At 37.7% G+C, this 24,477-nt stretch overlaps 1 protein-coding gene across 1 annotated transcript in view; it reads left to right on the forward strand.

Annotated features, from left to right (window-relative positions):
- Window positions 1-24,477, forward strand: part of fkbp16 (FKBP prolyl isomerase 16) — a 68,934-nt gene that overhangs the window by 2,002 nt on the left and 42,455 nt on the right. The window contains exon 3 of the mRNA XM_056255753.1: window positions 166-254. Within this exon, the coding sequence (XP_056111728.1) occupies window positions 166-254 (89 nt within the window). The remainder of the gene's footprint in view (window positions 1-165; window positions 255-24,477) is intronic.

Consider the following 24,477-nt stretch of genomic DNA (forward strand, 5'->3'; position numbering starts at 1 on the left):
AGTAAGGTCAATCTTGTTTGCCAACACTGTATTAAAGCCTTGAAGACTGCAAATAAGCGTTGTTTTCTTAAGTTATCTTGTTGAGACTAAATCTATATGTGTACAGTAAAATCTATACAGTATGTGTTATCTGAAGTTTAAAATGTGCCCGTTCTGCATGTATAGGCCTTGGAAGAGTGCACCCTTTCAATGAAGCAAGGGGAGATTGCTTTACTGCTTGCAGACTCACAATACACCTATGGACTCCTGGGAAGGTAAGAGAGAAAATATACCTGTTATTTGTCCAATAAGGTACACACTGACTGGGTTTTGGACTAAAATACAAGCAGTTTTTTTAAAGGTGAATTTAGGTTTTAACATTCTTTTATAAGTTAGAAATTTCAGAAGGAAGTACGGGAGGGTGGAGGGTGGCACATCAGTTTGAAAAAGTCAAGCGGTTTCTATCCGGACAGAGTTCTTTTATACCTGTTGCTCTCAGGGCAAACGGTCTGTCCTCAGTAGCTTGTTTAATGAACCATGAACAACAGCAGATGGCTTTCCCAAAATACCATTGAGGACGTTCAGGAACCCCTCCCCTATCCTCTTAATTCTTTAACTATAGGCCATCATTTCGTTTAACCACTTGCTTCACTCACTAATTTACATCGTGAGGGTGAAAACTCACTAAAATGTGAGTTTAGTTTTACTTACGTGGCTGATGTGTATCTTTTCAGAAGTAAAAAGGGAAAAACAGTGCTGTCTGAATCAGCACATTCCCTGGAATTTGTGACACATACATCAGATGATGGCAAAATTGACCCCTTATCAGGCAACCCCCACACATTTGGTGATATAAATATAAATAAGAAGTAGGCAACTGTGCATGCAGTAAGTGACCAACATTGTTATAGAAGATAATAAAGAAAAACTATAGATATATATATCCCAAAAAAAAAAAAGTATCATGTTTTTTTTTTTTGTGGAAACCATTAAAACTTTTTTTTATGTTTGATGAATGGAAAAGAACAGCATTTATTTGAAACAGACTTATTTAAACAATGTAGAAGTCTTTACTGTCATTATTTTAACCAATTTAATGCTGAATAAAAGTATTTCTTTATATATATACTTTTACATATTATATTTATATGTATTATATAATAATATAATATATATATATGCTTTAGACATTTAGTAAATGAGGCTAGTACTGTTATAAATACCTGTTTCATTTTCCATGTGTTTGTATTCACATGTTCACAAAGTAAATCCATGCATGTCGATAAGCAGTGAACGGTCATGTGTTTTTCAGAAGACGTTCCAGAATTAGAGATTTTCCATTGTGAATCGCCTTCAAATCAATTGCACGGGTAACCATGTGCTGTTTCCTGTTCAAAGTGCCTTTAGTTCATTGCAATATGACATTTGCGTATCAGATTTGTGATGAGTTCAGACGATATGCAGCTGCGTTTACTGAGATGCAGATCCCTGCCTGTGATTTAGAGGGTATTTCAGGCATGAATTTACTTACTGCAGATTTACTTATTGCAGTACAAAATGACCAGAGATTACCCAGAGATCCTGGGGAACCGGGAGTTGGGGTTATGTTGCTGTTCTCGTATCATGATTGTGTTCTTGAGCTTTGGCCTGTTTGTTGCTAACTACACAAGCAAACTTGTGTATGTGTGTGTGTGTGTGTGTGTGTGTGTGTGCGCGCGCAGCGTGTGAGAGGGCTCAGGAGTGATCGTTAGCTCTGGCTTGTAGCAGTGCAGACCCAAGGGGTGAAGGGACATGCTCCTGTGTGATTCTCTCTCTTTGGCCCTGTTATGAATGGCGTCCGCTGGGAACTGGCAGTCGTGAGAGGCAGACCGATCAACAGTTAATGGTTGTTTTGATGCGACTGATTAGGACTGTGAGCGGCAAACTTAAATTTAGCCCTAGCCCAAAGGTAGACCTCACAGGATTCTTGCCAGCAGTTAAAAGGATGACAGCAAAGCCACTGTGACAACATCTCCTCCCATGGCACTGAATAGGTACAACGCACACACACACACACACACACACACGCGGATACACAGACACCTACACACCAACAATGCTTCCCTAAATGCAGCTGCGTTTAGCAAAGGTGCTAAAAGTATACACTCTTAAAAATAAAAGTTCCAAAAGGGGATTTTCACAACGAGGCTATAGAAGAACCATATTTGGTTAAGGATTTAAGATAAGGATTTATTGAGTCAACATGTCATGCAAAGAAGAAACTATGCTTTTAGTTTTAACCACAGATTGAGAGCTGTCATTCTAACCACACAACTTTGCGATGCTGTTTGCGAAACACAGACTCGTTGAACTATGCTGATAACGACGGAACTTGCGACCATTGGCTAATGATGCTTTCGGGAAACGCACCCTAGAGCCCTACTGACAGACTGGGAAGAGAGGTGCTGCAACAATGTCAAATAATGTGTTTTTTGAACATTCAAGCATGAAAACCTATTCTAGTAGACCCCAAAATCAAGACACTGAAAAAGGGCATAATATGGCTTCTTTAATAATCTAAAGAACTGTTTTCCACTATGAAGAACCTTTTGTGGAATGGAATGTTTCCATGAATGCTAAAGGTTCTTCATGGAAAACGGTTTCCATTCTTCAATAAAGAACCTTTACTTTTAAGAGTGTACATACACTGTAAAAAATGATCATGATTTTAACGGTAAAAGACTGTAAAAATGCTACGGTGAAAAACTGTTAATAGGCTAACAGAAAGTTTCCGTATTATAACCGGTGAATAACTGTGATAGATCTAATCGTACATTTAATGTAATTTTACAGTAAAATACCGTTAAACGTACCGTTTTTTTGGAAGTGAAAAAGAACAAGGCGTATAATTTACAGTGAAAAACCGTAAAGTGACATTCAATTCCCTGCGTGACACTTCACATTTAATGTATTTTTTAAAATATTTCTTTATTTGTTTTTGTCTAAACAGTTATGTACATTAGGGTTTTATGTTACATTTAATGTTGTTAAATTAATGTTTTTTCCATTTTTAAAATTGCATGTGTTACCATGATAGTGTTTAGTGTTTGTGTGAATGACACTGTGCAGCTTCTATATATAAGTATTTTCTTTCTCAGCGTGTGGAAATGCTGCTTGTGATGAGCTTTGATTCATCATGTGACTCTCATCACCACTGTAATTGGTGGTTGTCTGTGTATTGCAATGGTACAAAACAGATATTAGTACTTCAATAAATTGGTAAATAAACATTATCTCAGATAATGAAATACTTGTAAATTTAAGTTAAGTCTGTAAAACGTAAAATGTTGCTACCGTATTTTTTACGGTCAATCTCTGGCAACCTAAGCTGCCAGTTTTTTTACCGTAAATTTCACAGAATTTTTTTTACAGTGTAGGTTTGAACTGCCCAATATATTTCTACTATCTTAAAAAAGTGAACAGGATAATACAACCAGGGCTGTTAGATATTTGAGAACTGAGCCTGATAAAGGCTTCTTTGAAAAAGAACTCACAAAAAAAAAAAAACATCACCTCCAACATGTTTTCGTATTTGACAACTGTGACGGCTTGTCAAAGTGGCAGTACGGCAGATGGAGGGAAAGGAAAGTGGCTGAGAGGAAGCTACTGAGGTAAGAAGTGAAAAAAAAGAAAGAGTTAAAAGGAGCATGAGAAAAAAATCTCATTTAGTTTCTCTCCAGTGGCTGTGGCACGTATTGACTGAGCCCTGTCGGTAGCCTGTTACAGACAGCGCTGTCTCCACCAAGAGCACTTCACAGCTTTTTGTTGGAGCCGACGGCAGACAGACTGATTCAACTGACTGTGATTGGAGTCGCAGCGTTGTGTAGAAGAGTGCTTTTTCTTTCCGTCTCTAATGCATGCATCAGTGGCTTATTAGTTATGGAACAGCAGGTGACTATTTTCTCATTAATGGAGATGGGTCAAGGTTAAAGCACACCCATGTTGATCTCCCGAAGAAAAGCACATTAGAGAAACCAAGTGATCACATCTCAATGTTGCTTTGGCCAAGATCAAAATATTGCAGATAGTTTCCAAATGTGTGAGGACATAGACTGGACCCCTTTAGTCACTGACCTGTAGGCATACAAATAAAAAGTATCTCTGAAGCTTTCAACAAATACCAAGATCAATAATATTATACATACACAAAAATACAAGTAATGTAAAAAAAAATAAAAAAAAGTAAAAATACACAGACCTTCGTACATTAATGTTAGAGAGAGTGTTGTTATTGTTAACTAAAACTATTAAAAATAGTTTTCGGTAATTGAAATAAAGCTGAAATTGAATCAAATATAAATAATAGATAAAACACTACGAAATTAAGAAAGGTTTCCCTTGTAACTAATTTAAATATAAAAGTTGAGGTTGAAGTACTATAACTAAAAATGTAAAAATAAATAAATTACAGGTAAAAAATCAATAAAAATTACAAAAGGACATTAATAATAATAAAATTAATATACATTAAACTAAAATGAAAACTGAACATATAAAAATATGAATAAATACTATAAATAATAAAAAATAATAATACTAATATAATAATAAGAAAAGATTTACAGTGGCTCAAAAACAAGGATTTTTTTTCCCTGCCAGGCCAGAAGTATTTATTTTAACAGCCAACATTTTTTTGGCGGCACCACAAAAAGATAAACTATTTTTTTTGTAATGTTGTTTCTTTACAAAATGTTTAACCATATAAATTCATAAACAGTTTTTACTATCATCACAAGTCATTTTTGCAGCACTGGCCCAAAACTCTCTCACAGATCATCCTTATTGTTGAACCCTGATGTGATTGTCTGTATGTCTGATGATACAGCTTTAATATGGGCCATTCACTATACGCTAAGTAATGCCAGTAGCCTTTAAATTCCTGTTTATTGTTTTATACGTGAATTATGATGTCATTCTAGCAGATGGCAGAGAATATGATCTGTTTACTCCTAGCTAAGAAAAAGTGCTGCTGGTGTTTGTCGAAAAGCCCTCCAATCACATTCAATTTGTTGTGACTCATCGGCACCATTTAATTTATGTTTGGCATTAGCATAGAATATGCCAAAGACAGCGATGATACCGAAATCCCAGACCTTTTTAAAAATGCTCCTAATATAAATGAGTCACGCATTTTGCTGGAAAACACGATGGCAGATCACCGCTCACCCCCTCACCCTCCATCACACAAACACACATTGTTGCTTTCTCACTGGCACACACTAAAAACACACATAGATAGACAAACACACCCTCACTGTGAACCCCGCGCTCCTCTTTTCTCTCTCTCAAGCTTTTATCTGTATACTTGCCGGAATCCAACACCCCCGACAGATAAACATGCTGGACATGGGCAAATAATAAATTAGCGTGTGAGCCGAGTACAAAAGTTCTCAAGCCAAACAGAGCCGTGTGTGTGTGTGTTGTGGCAGAAACACAATGCTGTCTTCTCCAGCATGTGCGAAGATGAGGACCACCTTCTTGTTGGTCTTGGTGGAGGGACTCAATGAGCCGTGCTAAAGAGGAAAGTGTGTATTTACTCGGACATCGAGACATGTCGTAAAATTTTATGAACAAACCCCAGATGGCTTGGGATGAACTGGAGTGGATCACGAACAAAAATATCAAGTTGAAATTGTCTCATAAAAAAACTGGTTGTGTTCATGTTTAAAGTAAAACCCAGTCCCTAAATGACCCTTAACAATCGCAGTGCTCACTAGTGGAAGATCCAGTCAGCAAATATACAGGCATAGTGGAACGACTGGGATTGAACAAGGAGAGCCTAAGGACACCTTATCTCTTGCATTATGGCCTTTTCAGGGAAAAGCTGTAGTTAAATACGCTAAACCTAAAAACAAATCCTTACCATTTGTCATGGGCTGGTAAATTGCAAGTTAGCTTGGCATTAAAGGTAACTTAAAAGTGAGCCTCACTCAAATCCTCATCTAGAATTAAAGGAATATTTTAGGTTCAATATCAGTTAAGCTCAGTCGACTATGGAAGCTTGTTTCCGCCACAGAATAAAATATTTAAAAAGATAATTGCGACTTTTTACCTCACAATTGCGAGTTTACATCTCACAATTCTGACTTTATTTCTCACAATTGCAAGATATAAAGACAGAATTGTGTGATAAAAAGTCAGAATTGCGTGTTATAAATTCAGAATTGGGAGATATAAACATGCAATTCTGAGGAAAAAAAGGCAGAATTGTGAGATAAAAAGTCGCAATTACCTTTTTTAATTTTATTCTGTGGTGGAATCAAGCGTCCATAGTCGACGACAGCACCCGTGGCATGATGTTGACCATGACAAAAATGTATTTCTTTTCTTTAAAGACGAAAATTCACAAATTCTATTCATTTTCTAAATCCATCTTATTGTGAACAGTTCTTCCATGCAGTTTTCTTCGTTTTTTTTTTTTTTTTTTTTGTCATAACTTGACCGACTGACAGTCTGGTGACATATTCCGGACTTCTCCAATTATTTCATCCTCATAACTCATAATTCATCCTCATAACACCACCCCCATATTATTACAATCAACTGCCCTACATTTTTTTCTTTTTCAATAATCTGTTTCACTTGGATGTGCGTCACATGTAAGAAATGATCTGTCACTACTTCCCTTATGTTGCAACTTTAAAAAAGCACAAATCTGGGTTGCAGTGAGGCACATAATAGAAGTGAATGTGAATCTGTAAATGTTAAAACACTGCTGACAAAACATGACTGTTAATGACAATTTTTACAGCTCAAATAATACAATAATACAATTATAAGCTTCACATTTCTGCTTTTAAATCCTCAAAAAAGTGCCGATTTATTTCCACGTCACCTTGATGATTTGTTAAAGAAAATATATTTTTTGTGGTAATAATAAACATTATAGCATACCACAAATACTGCTGTCGATTGAGCTTAACTTATACTGACCCTGGAATATTACTCTAATTAAAAAAATCGATTGTACTGTTTTCAGTTTATTGTCTTACTGTCAGAAATTTGTTGACTTTGACCAGAACAAATCTGACGGAAAATGATGAAATCAAAGCATTTGTATTGATTCTCCTTGATTTTATTATTTAGCTTAGCATATGCTAACGATTTGGGTTTTATTCAACCATGCAATCTCTAACAAAGCTGTAAAATCATCATTAATCATGGTGAAGCTCTTCCCCTCTTATTGTAAAACACCTAAACTTGGCATTCTTACACTCTCAGAATGAAAGAAGAGGTGCAAACAGATTGGTGCAAACATGTTGCGAGCTGTGGGTGTGTGAAATGAAGAGACGTCTCTCCTATCATCTGAATGTCAAATTGTGTGATGAGGATTTTGTGAGTGAACTGTATGTGCCATTGATAAAAACCTTCCGGCTGCACTGACATATGACACATTCTGTGCTCGCGCTCACAATGACACACACACTCGTACTCGCGCAGCCAAGTGATGAGTCTGTTCACAGCATGGCTTAACACACACAGCTCTAGGTTCTGGTGACTGTTAGCGGACCAAATCATGAGAAAGAGCAGAAGAAAAGAACTGGCAGTGGCTTCTCTCACTCAGAAAAATGACTCAGCAATTCAAATCCACAAGTATCAAAAATCTGTTTTGGCAAAACCAATCTTGTGCTCCACGCAGAAAGACACAATGGAAACACATACAGTAATACATTGTGATCTGATTAGTTAATGTAGCTAACTTGACTAACAATAAGAAATGTGTTTTTACAGCATTATTTTTTCATGTTAATTAATGAAACTGATGTTAACTTATGAAACCTTACTGCAGTGTTATCGACTTTTCTCGCAATTGCAACTTCATATATCCCAATGTGACTTTAAAATCACGATATTTCTTTTATTTCTATTTTTAACTCTGAGGTGAAAAGAAATTCATCTGTTCCTGTGTGGTGAACGTGATTTCAGCGAGTACAACATGTTCCTGGATCAACATCTTTATTGATCCTGGAACAACATACCAATCAACCAATCAGGTTTGAGGGACAAGTTTACAGTTTATGTCAAGTTTAGACTTACAACCAGGGTTCAGTGCTTCAACATCAGTGTTTTTCACCTATCATGTACCTCTAATTTTAGGGATAAGTTATGGGTAGAGTTAGGTTTAGGGGTAAGGATAGGGTTAGGACTACATTTTCGGACAGGAATTTTGTTCCAGGATCAAAAAAATATGTTTTACTTGGCAAATCACGAGACCATATATTTGTATGTTTAAGCGGTTCATAAGTGGGATGTGGGAATGTGACACTATTTAACTCATGCATCAGTGTATGTGTGTGTGTGTGTGTGCGTGTGTGTGTGTGTGTGCGTGTGTCTCAGAGAGAGAGAACTTGAGAAATTGCATGACTCACGGTGAGTGACCAATCACTGCTGACGTGCAACCCGGGAGCTACAGTGCATTGTTATGAAGAGCTTTTGAGAATACTGCCAGGAAGCCTATTGGCTCAAAATTAACATCCAAGTGTGTGTTGTTTGTGTGTGTGTGTGTGTGTGTGCGTGCGTGTGTGTGTGTGTGTGGTTCAGGTACACCGGCTTACGTTATAAGGACAAAATGTCCCCCTAATGATGGCAATATATCCGAAATTCTTGTCCTTGTGGGAAAGTTTTCTGTGATGGGGTTAGGGGATAGAATATACAGCTAAAAATCATCATATGGAAAGTCCCATAAAAATGTGTGTGTGTTTTAGCTTTTATGGTTTGTAAGCAATACTTTAGTATGATTAAAATGCATGCAAATATCAGAGGAAACATTGTCACTCAGTGTCATGTGTAGTTTTGGAAACATTCCAACAGCAGGTTCATGATAAGGGCTGTGTGATTTCTGAGATTAAGACTAGCTGGAACTCCTGTAGGAGAGTGAATCAGAGCCACTCCCAGCAGTCATGCTGCACTCAGGTCAGAAACACAGGTAGAAACGTTCATGCATGTCTGAAAACACACCCACAAACAGTGACATCGCTTTCACTACAACTCGGATGGTGGTCAGTGAGCCACTGCTAAGGTCATTAACCTTAAAATTAAAAGGATTTTACTCACAAAAACCTTTCCAAGTAACAACTATTTTTGCCATATTTATTTTTATTTTTAAATTCTTCAATAATGGTGCAATCGTAGAACAGCACATTAATATGTGTGTCTGTGAACTGACTAGTTTGTGACTAGGAGCAGAGTCATGCATGCATTTTGACTATCAGCTTAAATTGTGTTAGCTTGCTTATTCTAATACAAGAATTCCTTTATACTCACTGCAATCATGTTTTAAAATGACTATTTTGTGTGTGTTGTTGTGTGTATGTATACTACTGCTGTATAAATAAAATATTGCTTTTCAAGAACAATAAAGTAGTAAAGTTCTGGCCATACTTGCTCACTTAAACGGGGAAAGCTTGTTGACATGAAAAGTGAACAATCACTTTTAGTTTTACTCAAACACTCACACAGCAACATATGTACAAGCCAGGAAGCATAGAAATGAGTGTATATAGAATTTATGTCCACCCTAATGTAATATGTACAGATTATTTTACTTACACAACACTACCATTCAAAAGCGTTGTATTCTCCATTCATTTGATCAAAAATACAGTAATATACCGTATAGTACCATTTAAACTAATTGTTTTCTAATTTTATATATATATATATATTTTAAAATGCCATTTATTCCTGTGAATTTTCAGCATCATTACTCGAGTCTGCAACGTCACATGATGCTTCAGAAATCATTGTAATATGCTGCTTTGCTGCTCAAGAAACATTTATTCTTCTATTATTATTAATGTTGAAAAAAAGTTGTGCTGCTTAATACTTTGTGAAAATCATGCAAATTGTTTCAGGATACTTTGATAAATAGAAAGGTCAAAAGAACAGCATTTATTTGAAATGAGGAATGTTTTATTTAATCATCTTTACTGTCACTTTTGATCAATTTAATGCATCCTTGCTGAAAAAACAAAATCATACTGTAAATCAAACGGACCCCAAACTTTTGAACGGCGGTGTAACTCAAAACCAAAGCAGAACATGCACTTCAGCAAGTCAGATTTACTTGATTATTTTTTTCTTTATAATTTTTATGTATATATTTATATGCACAATGAATACCGTGCAACGGTACAATAACGTGGTACAAACGAGTCATTTGAGTAGAACATGAACTCCATCACAAAAACAACTTGACTGCGACTTCACAACAACAACAAGTGTAAATAAACTCAACTGTATTAATGATTCATGTTTATTCATTTCAGAAAATTGCACTGGTGAACTATTACCCTTTTGACTGGCAATCATTAAAAGTTCAACATCACTTTCATGACCCGTGAGATCATATCAATTTACTCCCCACCCAAATCTCCACCTGCGTTCCCAAAAACATTGGTGGACATGTGAACTGGACTGCATACGCACAGAGACAGACACCCATACGCAGATACAATCTCACCGCTGATAACAGACCTGTTCATCTCTCATATTGTGCTCTGACACACGTCATAGTGAAACCTCATTTCAAAAAGAGCTGCAGTTTGACTGCAAATGTTCTGCATAACATTCTTTTCTGTTCCATGCGAGACTAAACATTTGTTTAGAACGATCTTGAGCAGTTTGCCTTCTGATTGACCTGCGCACGTGCAGCCCTTAATGTTTCTTTTCCCTTTTGTCTATTTGCTTGTGCTTGTGCGTTATCATCTACATCAACTCAACATTCACAAGTAACCTGACAGCTTAAACTATTTTTTTTTTTTTTGGTTGTTCTGTATCTTATACATAATTCAAGGATATTAACCTTTTGACACTTATGGAGGACCAACACACCCATTCCATAAGCCTAACCTTTTTTTATGATTTAGTATTTCTATGGTGCGAAACTAGTCATGTACACACTTCAAACCTTTGGGAGTGACGACCACGAGTGACTAAACAAAAAGAAAAGACAGAATATAGAAAATAACTGCCATTAATCACAAAAGCACTAACCACATAAATTCACTCACCAAAAATTTGGGTTAAAGTCCCCTATTATGCTTTTTAGAATATTACTTTTCATGCAGGGTGTAATATAGCTGTTTGTTAATGCAAAGTTTTAAAGTTTAAAGTGCACGACAAATTAAGTTATTGTCTCCTAAAAGAAAGAATTGAGTCTGAACTGCCGAAACTAACAACAATTGACAACAATTACAGTCTTACTTCCTGTTACATATACATACATAATGTAACAAATTTCGGTAACACTTTATTTTACAGTGTCCTTGTTACACACGGTACGTGTAGTAACTGTAGTAATAACTATGAATTATGCATAATTACATGCAACTAACCCTCAACCAAACCCTGTTCCTAATGCTAACCCTGTACTAAGTACATGTAGTTAATTATTATTACTCAGTTCATAAATGTACAATAACACTTTAACACGGACACCTTAAAATAAAGTGTAGCCCAAATATGCATAATGCTAGCCTATGGACTTCATTGGCTGTCTGCAAAAAACGTCTACTTCGACCCGGCCTCAAGCAATGGGAATAGTCGTTTAATTTCTGACACGCGCTAAAAGCGGATAGACCAATCACAGCAGACTGGGACATTATCTGACCAATCAGAGCAGAGCAGACTCGTGGAAAGGAGGGGTTTAAACAGACGGATCTTCAAACGATCTTTGAGAAATGAGGTGTGCGCAATGCATATTATAAGAAAGTTTTTTTTTAACATTTGCTGCATGTAAATCTATTGTAGGAGACTCCAAAACAAAATCAGGAACCTTTAGAATAGCATAAGAGAGGCACTTTAACTAAACTTTGAAGCACAGAATGGGATAAAGCATTTAGAGGAGTGACAAGTGTATTTGAATGGTCTGTTGGCTGAATTATCTACTTGCAGAGTACTGTAACAGAATGTGCATGCAGTATGTGATGACATGAAAAGATAGACTGAGAGACTGATGCTCAGTTATTTAAGACAGCATTCATTTCAATTGATCAAGCATATTCATAATCACAGTTTTAGTGACCTACAGTAAGTCTTTAGGAGATATGTTATTCATGTGTGTAAGGCCAACCTGTATACACAGAGCCATGTAAACACACAAAGCTATAGGAAATATTTCATTTTCTGTGGTATTACCTAGACTCTAGATAGTGTCTAGACGTGTCGCCACCATACATCCTCCTGATAAATTATTTATTATTAAAGCATTAAAACACAAACCACTGTTAATTTAACATAAAAGCAAGCAAGCAGTTTACTGCGTGCATGGTTTGCCATGACTGAATGCGCGCAAAGTGCGCTCTCTTAATAATTCCTAAAAAGCTGACAGTTCATCGCGATCTCACACATCTCTGTTATTATCAATGAAGCTGACTGCACAATGAATCTTTCATAATATCCACACGTTGTTCGTTATAATTAGAGGATTTGCCAGCATACAGAATTCAGCACTGAACAAAAACGTCAGTTTTGAGCGGTGAGGGGAGTAGGCCTTTATCTTAAATGCTTCTGATTGGCCATTGCGTTCAAGAAATCGACACATATGTCTGTGATTGGCTATATCGCTCAACGCTGCAAACACGTTATGAATAGAAATTCTGGCCTGTAAATCGTTTCTATTTTGTTTTAGTAGAGTTACCGCATTACCGCACGCGCTCGCACTCGGCCATCAAATCTAGTCCCGCGCCGCACTCTATTGCGTTGGGAGTGCTCAGCTATCTTTCTCTTTTTCCCCTTGGGATCCATGGCCCATGACACACCCGCCGGTTTGTTTGTCAGCCACCGGTCTAGCATCACGCCGATCTGACAGACACGTGTGTCACAGTCTATGACGTAAATTCTTCGTTGACAGAAATGTTGAAATTAAATATTTATTATAGGCCTACACATTTTTACAACGTTGAAAAACTTTAAGAATATTTGTCATGTTTTTCCTCCTACAGAAATTATTTTAAAACAAAATATATTTTTTCCATTTTCAAATTTTTGAAAAAGCTCCAGGGAGTCACTAGGGCGGCGCTTAAGAGCCGCATGCGGCTCTAGAGCCGCGGGTTGCCGACCTATGATCTAGAGCAAAAAATCATTTTAGCTAAATATGTCATGACTAATTCGTGACCTTTTTCATGGATTTCCTCTGTATTTTATTTAGGCCATCTGATACAGGCTTTAAAGGCTAAAAGGGCAAACTCCAACACCTGGCTAAAATGATCAAATAAAATATAATAATAAAATAATTGTTATGAAATCGGTTTTTCTATATGCAGGGCCTGAATTTCGTTTCCGAATTCGGCATTTTTTCCAAACAAAATTATTACATTTATCTTGCCTAAATGTTTGCGCTCATTGCATTTTTACAATGGGGTAATATTGTTGTTAAAGTCCCCGTAAAGTCAAAATTAAGTATGTGTTCTGAGTTTGTCACACCACAGAAAAATGTGTTATTAGCCACCCAGCCAAATTTGAATGATAAAAAAAGCCGGCAAGTACATAAAATAAGCTATCAAAATCTTGAAAAAATGAGCAGTTTTCTCTGCTCTCAAACGCTGGGGGCGTGTCCGCTGGCTGCGCTGAAACCACGCCCACTCGCGGGAAAGCTGCACTCGACGGGACCCGCTACAGCCGAAATGGATGCTCCTAGCAGCTTATTAGGTTATTAGGTTATACCAAGCCATATTTGTTTGAGCCTCCAGAGCCTGAATCCGATTCAGAAGACATTGACCAAGGAAGTCAACATCGTCCCCCTCGCTCTGCAACAGAATGGTAAATTTTTTCTCTCCCTTTTATGCAAGTTAGCTAAGTTATATGTAAGTAAAGGTTAACTAGCTTAACCTAACTTAGACAAATAAAGTTAGACAAGGCAACTTACACTCATTGGTGGGCACGCATTGCCGATGATGGCGCCAGTTGTCGGCGGGACGGGAGGATGAAGGCCGAGGCGAGAGATAGTCGGTGCGGCACCTTTCACCAGTAACAACGGATTATCTGTGAATCCCAGTTGTCTCCGACGAAAGTTTATAAAACTATCACGAGTAAAATGATCACTACAGAGGCGGGTTTGGCTGGTGATCCTCAGCTCTCCATCAAGGTGGCTCTTCACAAAATTAATCCACCTCTTCTTGATGTCGTCGTTTTTAGGAAATTTAAACAAGGACACCGATCTGTTTTGCAAATGATTGCATCCAAGTAGTACGCATTTCCGTGACGAAGGCATGGCTAGATAGCAAACTGTAGGCTGTAGTAACTGATAATAGTACTGACAGTAACTCGCAAATGAGCGCCAAACTGATGCGAATGTGCTCTATTTATATTGTTAGAGGGATCAGTATCAGTGCGTCATCGAGTAGGGGCGTGTCCAAGAGCTCCAGTGCGTCATCGAGCCCTGTTTTAGACCCGCCCAAAAAATCCGTGAAATTGCCAGGGTGAAAAACTGTTTAACGGTCTAACTCCACAATTCAGTACTTCACAGTTCACAGTCTTTGTAATATGTTTTAGCAATACATTTCTAACCTTTAGAATGTGTTTAGAATGTTTTGTTAAAATTGCCTTTACAGGGACTTTAAGAATTTACACATCACAAGGAAGCTTGATTTAAATTGTTTAATTAAATTGAAAAAAAGTAGCACAAATAAATACAATAGAATAAAGATAGGCCTACAAATAAAGACAATTAAAGAGAAAAGTTTTTGAATAGGTCTAACACTAGTATTCATATAGGCCTACAGATACTGAATAAAGTAATCAAATGGAAAATAACACTGGGTAGTATTTTAGTCCTGAATAAATTAAATACATAGGCCATTAATCCTGATTCCTTTAACTTAAAGCCATCTTTTGTTGTTTTGACAACAAAATTAATGACAGACACATATGGCTTCCGTCACTTTAAGAGCTAGTGCACGGATCCTGTGTTCATTATACTGGCATGCGTTTTATGCTTATTAAAGACAAAACCGACTATATTTAGAGTATAGCCTACTCACAAAGACCGAAATTGACAATTTTGCGTGTTAAAGCAATATAATCCGCGAAAAATAGTTACTGGCCAGCTGTTTTTGAGGCGGATTTTCTATGAATGTGCGCATAGAAAATAATCTCAGAGAGCGCGCGAGCACTGATTAGTTTAAAATCGCTTGAATGTTTAAACTGGTAAGACTTAAAAAGACTTCAGTCACGATGCACTGCTGGCCCGATTGTGCAAGTGAATATTCCGTCATGTCCCGACCTTACAGTCTATGGTCCCGACTCCTAAACGCGAGTGTGTATTATCGCCGCAGCGCTTGATGCTTGCCTTACACAACACATTATGAGATAGAAGACGCGCGGCACCGCTGAACACTCACGCTGTTTGTGAAATTGCGTCTGGAAGATAGTTGTTAAAAGAATGATTTTATTTTATTATCTGTGTGGATTACGATTGCGGGAATTTCCCGCATTATAAATGGGAGACCTGCGGGAATGATTAGAATTATGCGCAATACCCGCAATCCCGCGCCGAAATTCGAGCCCTGTATATGTTTCTGCAAAAAAAACGTCCTGTGATTTCTGTACAGCAATTGAGACCGATTCCGCTGTGCAAATTATTTCAAGATATTTTTTATTTTATTTACTGTGGTGCCAATTATTTCAGATACTGTAAATGTCACATTAAAATGGAAAATGCAGTCAGTTGCTTCACATCTCAGTCAGATGCTTTATTCCTGTCCAAAATAAACTATACCAACGACTAGGCGTTGGTAAATTTGCCTTGGTTAAAGAGATGTAAAGTCTGCTATCAGCTCAGGAGAGAATGGTGTTTGTGAAGTGACATAAATGAGATAACATCTTCACCATGGCATGATATGCGTTAGAACAATACACGTCAGAATAAACGTCAGAGCCCCTGAACCCTCACCACTTCCCGGCCCTCCTTACAAAAGATAAAGCGAAAAGAGCAGAAAAACAGACTGGCAAGGACCGATGGTGCACATGTGGAGGCCTTGGAACCAACTCTTTCAAGGCAACAGAGAGAATCATCTCTCCAGCACAGCTATGCTCTCTCTCTCAGGGCTAAATGGCACATTTGAGTGCCCAAATATACAGAGATTACAGGTTAGAGCAGCAGGGCTGTAGCTAATAAATGGCTTTTCTATGCATATAAATACAGACACGCAAACGACACTTTACTGAAAGGAAATATTGTTATTAAGGGCTGTTCACACACAAGTTGTTTCTGTCTGCACTATTTAAAAATAAAAATAAAAAATAAATCACCATTTTAATTTGAATGATTCTGATATTGACTATTTGAATATGTACCTATGACAAGAAACGTCTTTGTACTGAGAGCTATTCATGAGCAGTGTTGTTATTGTTAACTAAAACTATTAAAAATATAAAAATATCACAAAAAATATCACAGTCAACTGTGATATTTTTTGGAAACTGAAATAAAGCGGAAAGGTCTTCACGGCAACTCGTCAAAATAAAAGTTTGATTTAACTTAAAGAAATTGTGACAGAAATATATTAATGTTGTTTAGTATAATTTAGCTATGTCTCAATGTAATAATAATACTTACACTACAATAATAAAATATTATTAAAACTTAATTTTTCAAGGAATAATCAAAAATGTTCTTCCATGTATTCATTTTAACAGTAAGGCACTTTGTTTGACAAAAAAAGTTTATTTCATTTCATATGTTTTTGCCTTCAAATCATTGGCAGAAATTTTTTTATACACAACACAGAATTTCTAGAGAGAAAAAATGATAAATTGTTGTTTTTATTAGTTCAATTAATTAGACATGCTTTTTATTAAAATTGTATTAAACCATTAAAATGGAATCCAGAAAAGAAAACATTGGAAAAAAAAAACAATTTTGTCATTTTTGCTAAACTTTTAATATATTGTTGTTAAATTGTAAAAGTTTCATGATTTAAATTAATTAGACATGCTGTTTACTAAAATTTAATTTAATTTAACCATTAAAGTTGACTGGAGTCCCAAAAAAAATTAAACAGAAAAAAAAGGAATCCAAAATTTGGGATAAAATAAACAGAATTTGGGAAAAATGAAACGGATTTCAAAGGGCCCAATAGAATTTACAGAATTAGCAAATAAAGAATTTCTTTCATATTTACGTAGAATGTACATTAATGAAATATACCCAAATTAATCAGAATGGAATCTGATTGAATCAGCAGCTTGTGAATCATAACCTAATTTGATCAGAATCTGGAAATCTGTATCGATCCCCAACCCGAATGTACAAGTGTGCTAGATCGCCTTTGAGGACGTCTTGTCAAATAAAAAACATTTCAGATTCTAGCACACAACATAACAGAGCCCTGGTTCACTAAAAATGTATATTTCTTTTGCAAATTCAAAAGAAACACGGACCACATTTTTCACAGGCTTCAAAAAGTTTGTGCTACAGGACAGAAAGAGAGTGTTGTCCTGGCTTGTGTTTTCATAGCTGGTCTCAATACTTTCTTGTGTTTCACATGTGCAAGCTTTGTTTGATCGAGGCTCACCATCTCAAGGCCACCCAGCATTACTACTTCATATGCATAATCATGTTCAGCTCTAAAACAAAAGCAGGAAATAAGCAACCTGTTTGACCGGATCCAAACACGCGCATACAAATGCACACATTGATCTCTGAGAGCACGCAGAAACGGCCGCAAGAGAAGCCGTAGCTTGTGTGAATGTGTGTGACGGCTAGTCTGGCGAGTGCGTCACACAGCAGTCTGGTGGATGGTCTGAAGGCACTGGGCTGAGAGAGAGGACTCTATGTAATGCCACGCGGCGTCTCATCCCCCCTCTTACACACTCACATGCACACACACACTCGACGGCAGTGAGTCAAACTGAGACGTCAGATCACCGTCACTGGCCCTCAGCATCAGCACACATCCATCACAAGAAAATCTCTGAATACTACACACACACACACAGACACACACACACACACACACACAAACATGCACACACACACACACGCACACACACAAACACACACACACACACACACACACACACACACACACACACACACACACACACACACACACACACACACACACACACACACACACACACACACACACACACACACACTTCATTGTAATTAAGGCAATTCTAAAAAAAAAAATTCTAAACACATTAAAAATGTTAGAAATGTATTGCTAAAACATATTACAAAGACTGTGAACTGTGAAATACTGAATTGTGGAGTTAGACCGTTAAACAGTTTTTCACCATTGCTATTTTCCGGATTTTTTGGGCGGGGCTAAAACGGGGCTCGATGACGCACTGGAGCCCCTGACCTCGTGGACACGCCCCTACTTGATGACGCACTGGAGCCCCTGACCTCGTGGACACGCCCCTACTTGATGACGCACTGGAGCCCCTGACCTCGTGGACACACCCCTACTTGATGACGCACTGAGGCTCGGCCCCTCCCCTAACAATAGAGCACATTCGCTTCAGTTTGGCGCTAAATCGCGAGTTACTGTCAGTACTATTAGTTGCTACAGCCTACAGTTTGCTAGCTAGCTATGCCTTCATCACGGAAATGCGTACTACCTGGATGCGATCATGTATAAAACAGATCGGTGTCTTTATTTAAAATTCCTAAAAACGATCACATCAAGAAGAGGTGGATTAATTTTGTGAAGAGCCAACCTTGATGGAGAGCTGAGGATCACCGCCAACACCCGCCTCTGTAGCGATCATTTTACACGGGATAGTTTTATAAACTTTCGTCGGAGACAACTGATTCACTGATAATCCGCTGTTACTGGTGAATGGGGCCGAACCGACTATCTCATTCTCCCGCCTCGCCCTTCATCTCCCCATCCCGAAAGCAGTATAACCCATTGACAGTAAAAGAAATGGACACAGCAACCCCATAGACTTCAACGGAGAAAAGTGAAGTCAAATAGAAGCACTCACTTCCTGATTGCCAAGCGCACTGCGCATGCTCAAACTGAGCTTGAAGACGTAGTTGTGACGTGAGCAATCTGACTGACAGTTGTACGTCTTCTAGTAGCGGGAGTAGGAGGTCTCTGCGGAACAAAAGTGGGTGTTTCTAAATTTGTGGGTGTTTTCACACTGGTGGGTGTTTATAAATCATGCAATGAAAATGATGCCCTTCTCCCGACCCCAGACCTACCCACACTGTGACTTGGGCAAATCAGGTAACGCGGTTGAAAACGCCCCTCTGTTTATGGCCTCGCCCCCTGATCTGGTAACTCCTATTACCGTCTGCAGAGACCTCTATTTGAGTAGCGGTGCCAAGAGGAATCTGAATCATTCCCTTCTGAATCTTGCAGAGCCGGAGATCGTGAGTATTAGCTGTTCATGAGCTCGCAGCAGGAGCAACTTTATGACTCTCTATTGGCTTCTCCCTTGACTTTATGCCTCCACGTCCCCCGATTGCGTGTGAGCTTCTACATCTGTCTTTACGGTAATTTCTCTACTGTGCGACAGAGAGTCGCGTGTTATGACGCAATCGTTAGCCTATTTTTACAACAACTGCTTCTATGGGGCCACAACGTAAGATACAAGGTAATGGAGCATTTTATACATTGTCGTGTTTCTTTAGAAATAAATAATGGACAAATGGATTCTTTAAACGTCTCAGATGTAAAGTTATTCGCTGTCAAAGTGACGCAAAAATGAATGGGAGTCAATAGAATGCTAACAGCAGGTGAAGGCTTGTTAGCCAATGGCGGCGCCTGGGGAGACTTCAGTTTCCGGCTGGTGGATTACCCCCTTGGTATAACCTAATATCACCGTCGGCAGCTTTGCAATGCTTTCCCGCGAGTGGGCGTGGTTTCAGCGCAGCCAGCCGACACGGCCCCAGCGTTTGAGAGCAGAGAATAATGCTTACTTAATTTTGACTTTACAGGGACTTTAAGTTTTAGTAATTTTGTTAAAAATTAGTTTTGGTTGTAAAAAACTAATTTGTATGAGTTTTTCTTCTATTTAGCTTTAAATTATTTATTTGTCATGTTTAGTTTTAGTAAGTTTAGTACTTAAACTTATTTTATTTCTGTTCATTTCTAAGTTTTGTTCACATTTAAAAAAAAATATTTCACCAAGTATTTTATTTTATTTAGTTTTAGCTTTATTCCAATTCCAATTTAAATGTAAAATGATTTGCATGACATACTGTTACCATTGTGTTCAGTTAGTTTCTGTTTTCATGGACTTTCAGTTTGTTTTCATTTGTCTTCCTTGTTCAGATTCCCACCACTAGTCTGTCTCCTTGGTTACGGTCATTATTAGTTTGTTTGTTTCAGCTGTGTTCTACTAATCATCTTGTTTGAGTTCCTATTTAAGTTGTACCCTCACGTTCATACTCTGTCTGGTCTCTCTTATGTTTATGCGTGTTGTCACCATCTGTTTGCCTTTTGAATATTTATAATCAAACTCGTGTTGGAACTTTATTCTTCTGTCTGCCCCACTTGTGACACATACAGATTAATTACATTAATTGCATTCATGCAAGTGGGTCGAGTGGGACCCGGGTGGAGGGGTTACATTGGTGCCGTGACCCGGATGGGAGTGAGGTTTAGGGGGGTGAGTGTAACGGAGGCCAGCTAGTAGTCGCTGTGCAAGTAAACCTCACTCCTCTGATCGCAAAAGGCTCTCTAGCGACAGATGCTATAGTCTTTAGCCTCCTTGTTAGACCGCCTGACTCTCACGCCGGACACCCGGGTTCGAGACCCGCTCAGAGTGGGGTGAGAAGGACCCGGGTGGAGGGGTTACATAAGCACAAATACATTTTTTTATGTTTTTAAAAGAAGTCTCTTATGCTCACCAAGTCTGCATTTATTTGATCAAAAATATAGTAAAACAGTAATAATGTTCATTTATGCCATTTTTTCCAGGATTCTTTAACGAATAGAAAGTTCAAAAGAACAGCATAACACACTACCAAACATCTGGGGGCTAGTAAGATATGGTTTTTAAATCATACATTTAGTTATCAAGGAGGATGCGTTAAATGAATCAAAAGTGCCAGTAAAGACATTTATAACGTGTATGTGCAAGTTAAGCTAGTTTAGAACCACAGTGGCTGCCCTATCAAAATCACAACAGTGACCAGCTATCCTGGTCTTTTTAACAGGATCTTTCACGATCTCTAAAGTCTCGTGTGCTTGCTCGCTAGTGAAAGTTTCTCTCTGGAGACCTTGGCAATAAATGCATGCTGCCAACTTGTGAGTGACCAGCTGTCAAGTTCAGTCAGACCCTAGCTATCGGACCCCGTGAGCTCTTAAAAAGCCATCGTTCCTGCAGCGATCAGAGGAAGAATGTGAGGGTCAGGCTAATAAGGCTTCTATAATTATCCTCCCAGATGTGGAGAGTTCCTCCTTGACAACCCCTGACACATCCCCTCATTAGCAGATAAGTGTGCAGACCACAGACACACTCAGCCGAAAAACCAGAGCTATTTATGAGCTATTCAATGGTTGGATGCAAGACATTTTTTGTAATGTTAAATGTGCTCGAAATTCCAGAATACATTTGACCAAAATGACCTTTCTTCTTCATTTTTATTAAGTCTAAAGACAGGTAGACAACTTTAGATGTTTTCACAGGGGATGGTTCAGGAGCAAGATTTACTATTCCCACTGGTTTAATTATTTTTCATAATGATATGGGTGATATTTCTTTTGATCATTTTTTTTTTTTGGATACATTTCTTATCTTTTCATTAGAATTCATAAGTCAGAAGTCCGGAGTCATTTCAGAAGTCGCAGCAACGAGCAAGTGGTTTGGCTTTTTAAAAGAAAGGAAATGAATTTTTGATGAATATCGGTTTGGATGACATGCGTTTCCTTGTCAGAGTATCATACATTAAAGGCAGATCTGGTGGAAGCAAGCTGTGCTTTACTGTCACAAGGATTTTCAATCGTCTTTTGTCGGAATGAGAAATAACCGAAAAGTCTTTTTCCCCAGACGCTGAGCGAGAGGAACAGAGAGAGACAAAGAGACGGTTGACGGAAGACGAGGGACAGGTTGCAGTGTTACTGTGAGACAGATGTGTGAAGAAGGGATGATTCATTTCATTTAGAGCCATAATACTCATCTGTCTGATTTTTTTTATTTTTTATTTAAACATCATTGCACAGAATGTACCCTTCTCAAATGTTCGTTTTCTGAATAAGTCTGGAAACAATCTGGGAACAAAGTGGAAATGTATCAGATTAGATTGAACTGCACAGTGTGTTGAATCTTAATAATCATAACGAGTCACAATGCACATTCGTTTGAAGGGGTGGTTGATTATGATTTCACTTTTCTAACTTTAGTTAGTGTGTAATGTTGCTGTTTGAGCATAATAAACCTCTGCAAAGTTACAACGCTCAAAGTTTAAAGCAAAGGGAGATATTTGCTTTTAAAGAAAATGCTTTTTAAGGACTACAACAAACGGCTGGTAGGGACTACACGACATTCCTCCTGGGTTAGTGACATCGCCAACCCTAGAATTTACATAAACCCCGCCCCCTGATCACGATTTATAGATTATCAAGACAGAATATGCTAATCAATGACTAGAAAATATTGTTAACTCCACATAAGCTACATAAATTCATCAACTAACCATTCAGAAATGTCCTGTTGCATTCTACATGTCACTCCTTCTTGAGTCTCTCCATCATCTGCCTCCGGTTTGAACATAAAAGGCTAAAAGTTTTTGAAATTTTCAGTGCATGTCTGTGTGAGGTAAAAGGAAACAAGCTGTTGAAGCTCCGCCCTCTGTGCCGGGAGCAGCAGCTCATTTGCATTTAAAGGGACAGACACAAAAGCCGATGCGTTTTTGCTCACCCTCAAAAGGTGACAACTTTAACATCTATATAAAAATATCTGTGGGGTATTTTGAGCTAAAACTTCACATACACACTCTGGGGACATCAAAGACTTATTTTACATCTTGTGAAAAGGGCATTATACCACCCCTTTAAATAATAAACATTCCTATGAGCAATCGAAGAACAATACAACCTTTGTGTAGATTTGTATTCCAGGCAAGCCAAATATAAAAGTTAATATTTATACTGCTGGTAAGAAACTCTCAGGGTTAATCTTGACTAAAACCGTCGCTATTGCCTCTAGCATGCAAACTATATTCAGTCTGTCATCAAGACATCATTATTTACCTAAGCAAAGCATTATGAGCTACAAAGAATTTTCTTATGTATACATGAACTCTTTGGACCAATTCCCATTTTCACATTACCAAACACATTCTATGTTTATTGTGTCACATAATTGAAGGGTATATACAGTAATGACATGTAATCAAATCTTACAGAGCATTGCTTACAGAGTGAATATTATGGTCATTTCAGATAGTCTGTAAGTGTAACCAAATGTTATACAGTATAGCTGTGTCCAAAATCTCATACTGTCAACGTTACATATGCATTTCATCAAGAAGTTACTGAAGTATGCATACAATACAGATACTACATACCGCGTCTGCCATGTTGTCTTGTCAAGTCAAATCACCTTTATTTATGTAGCGCTTTTTACAATACAGATTGAAAATAATGTGTTTCCTGAAGAAACTAGTGTCACAGTCCAGCTTAAGTGCTCAGTGATGTTTCATTTTTGTTGTAAATAAGTTTTTAATTTAGTTCATCTATATACTGTATATATAGCCACTCTGGAGAAAACCGTGTGATGTCATCATCCAGCTCAGTTCAGTTATCATATAATGGTGTCAATGCAGGCAGATCAATAATATTGTTGAATATTAAATTAAATGTCCTTAACTAAGCAAGCCAAGAGCCAATGGTGACAAAGGCGACCTGTGACCTACAATATCATAAGACAACTGTTCCTATGCCATTTATGTATACGAAAACTTCTCTCCCATTGCCTCATGGGATAGTAAGGTGTCCCTTGGATGCACACTTCAGAATCTTAACAGAAATATGGGTCATCTGAGTATTTTATTTTATTTTTTTGCAGTTTATGAATACTGTGTTTTTGGGCATACAACTCATTTAGCATATAGTTTTTCACATACCATTTTTTAGGAAGTAAGCATATTCAGACGCAGAATCAGTGTTGTTATTGTAACTTAAACTGAAACAATTAAAAATAATTATTTTTTGTTGACTAAATTAAAGCAAAAATAAAATAAAATAAAATATAAATATTGAGCCCGATCTCATGAAAGTGCGTATCTATACCACGAATGTCATTTCTCGTGCCATTTATACGCCAAAAATGTTTTTTGCGTCTATATGATACGCAGTTTTCGCGTGCATATGATACGCACTTTATGGCGTGTAATACGCACGCACTCCCCACCCCCCTCCCCCCTAAACCTACCCAAGGGGTTTTCAGTGCGTAGCATATGCACGCAAAAAACATTTTTGGCGTATAAATGGCACGAGAAATGACATTCGTGGTATAGATACGCACTTTCATGAGACTGTGTTGAAATATTAG

Source organism: Rhinichthys klamathensis, unplaced genomic scaffold, assembly GCF_029890125.1.
Source record: "Rhinichthys klamathensis goyatoka isolate OS25496 unplaced genomic scaffold, OSU_Roscu_1.1 h1tg000005l_1, whole genome shotgun sequence".
Taxonomy (NCBI): domain Eukaryota; kingdom Metazoa; phylum Chordata; class Actinopteri; order Cypriniformes; family Leuciscidae; genus Rhinichthys; species Rhinichthys klamathensis.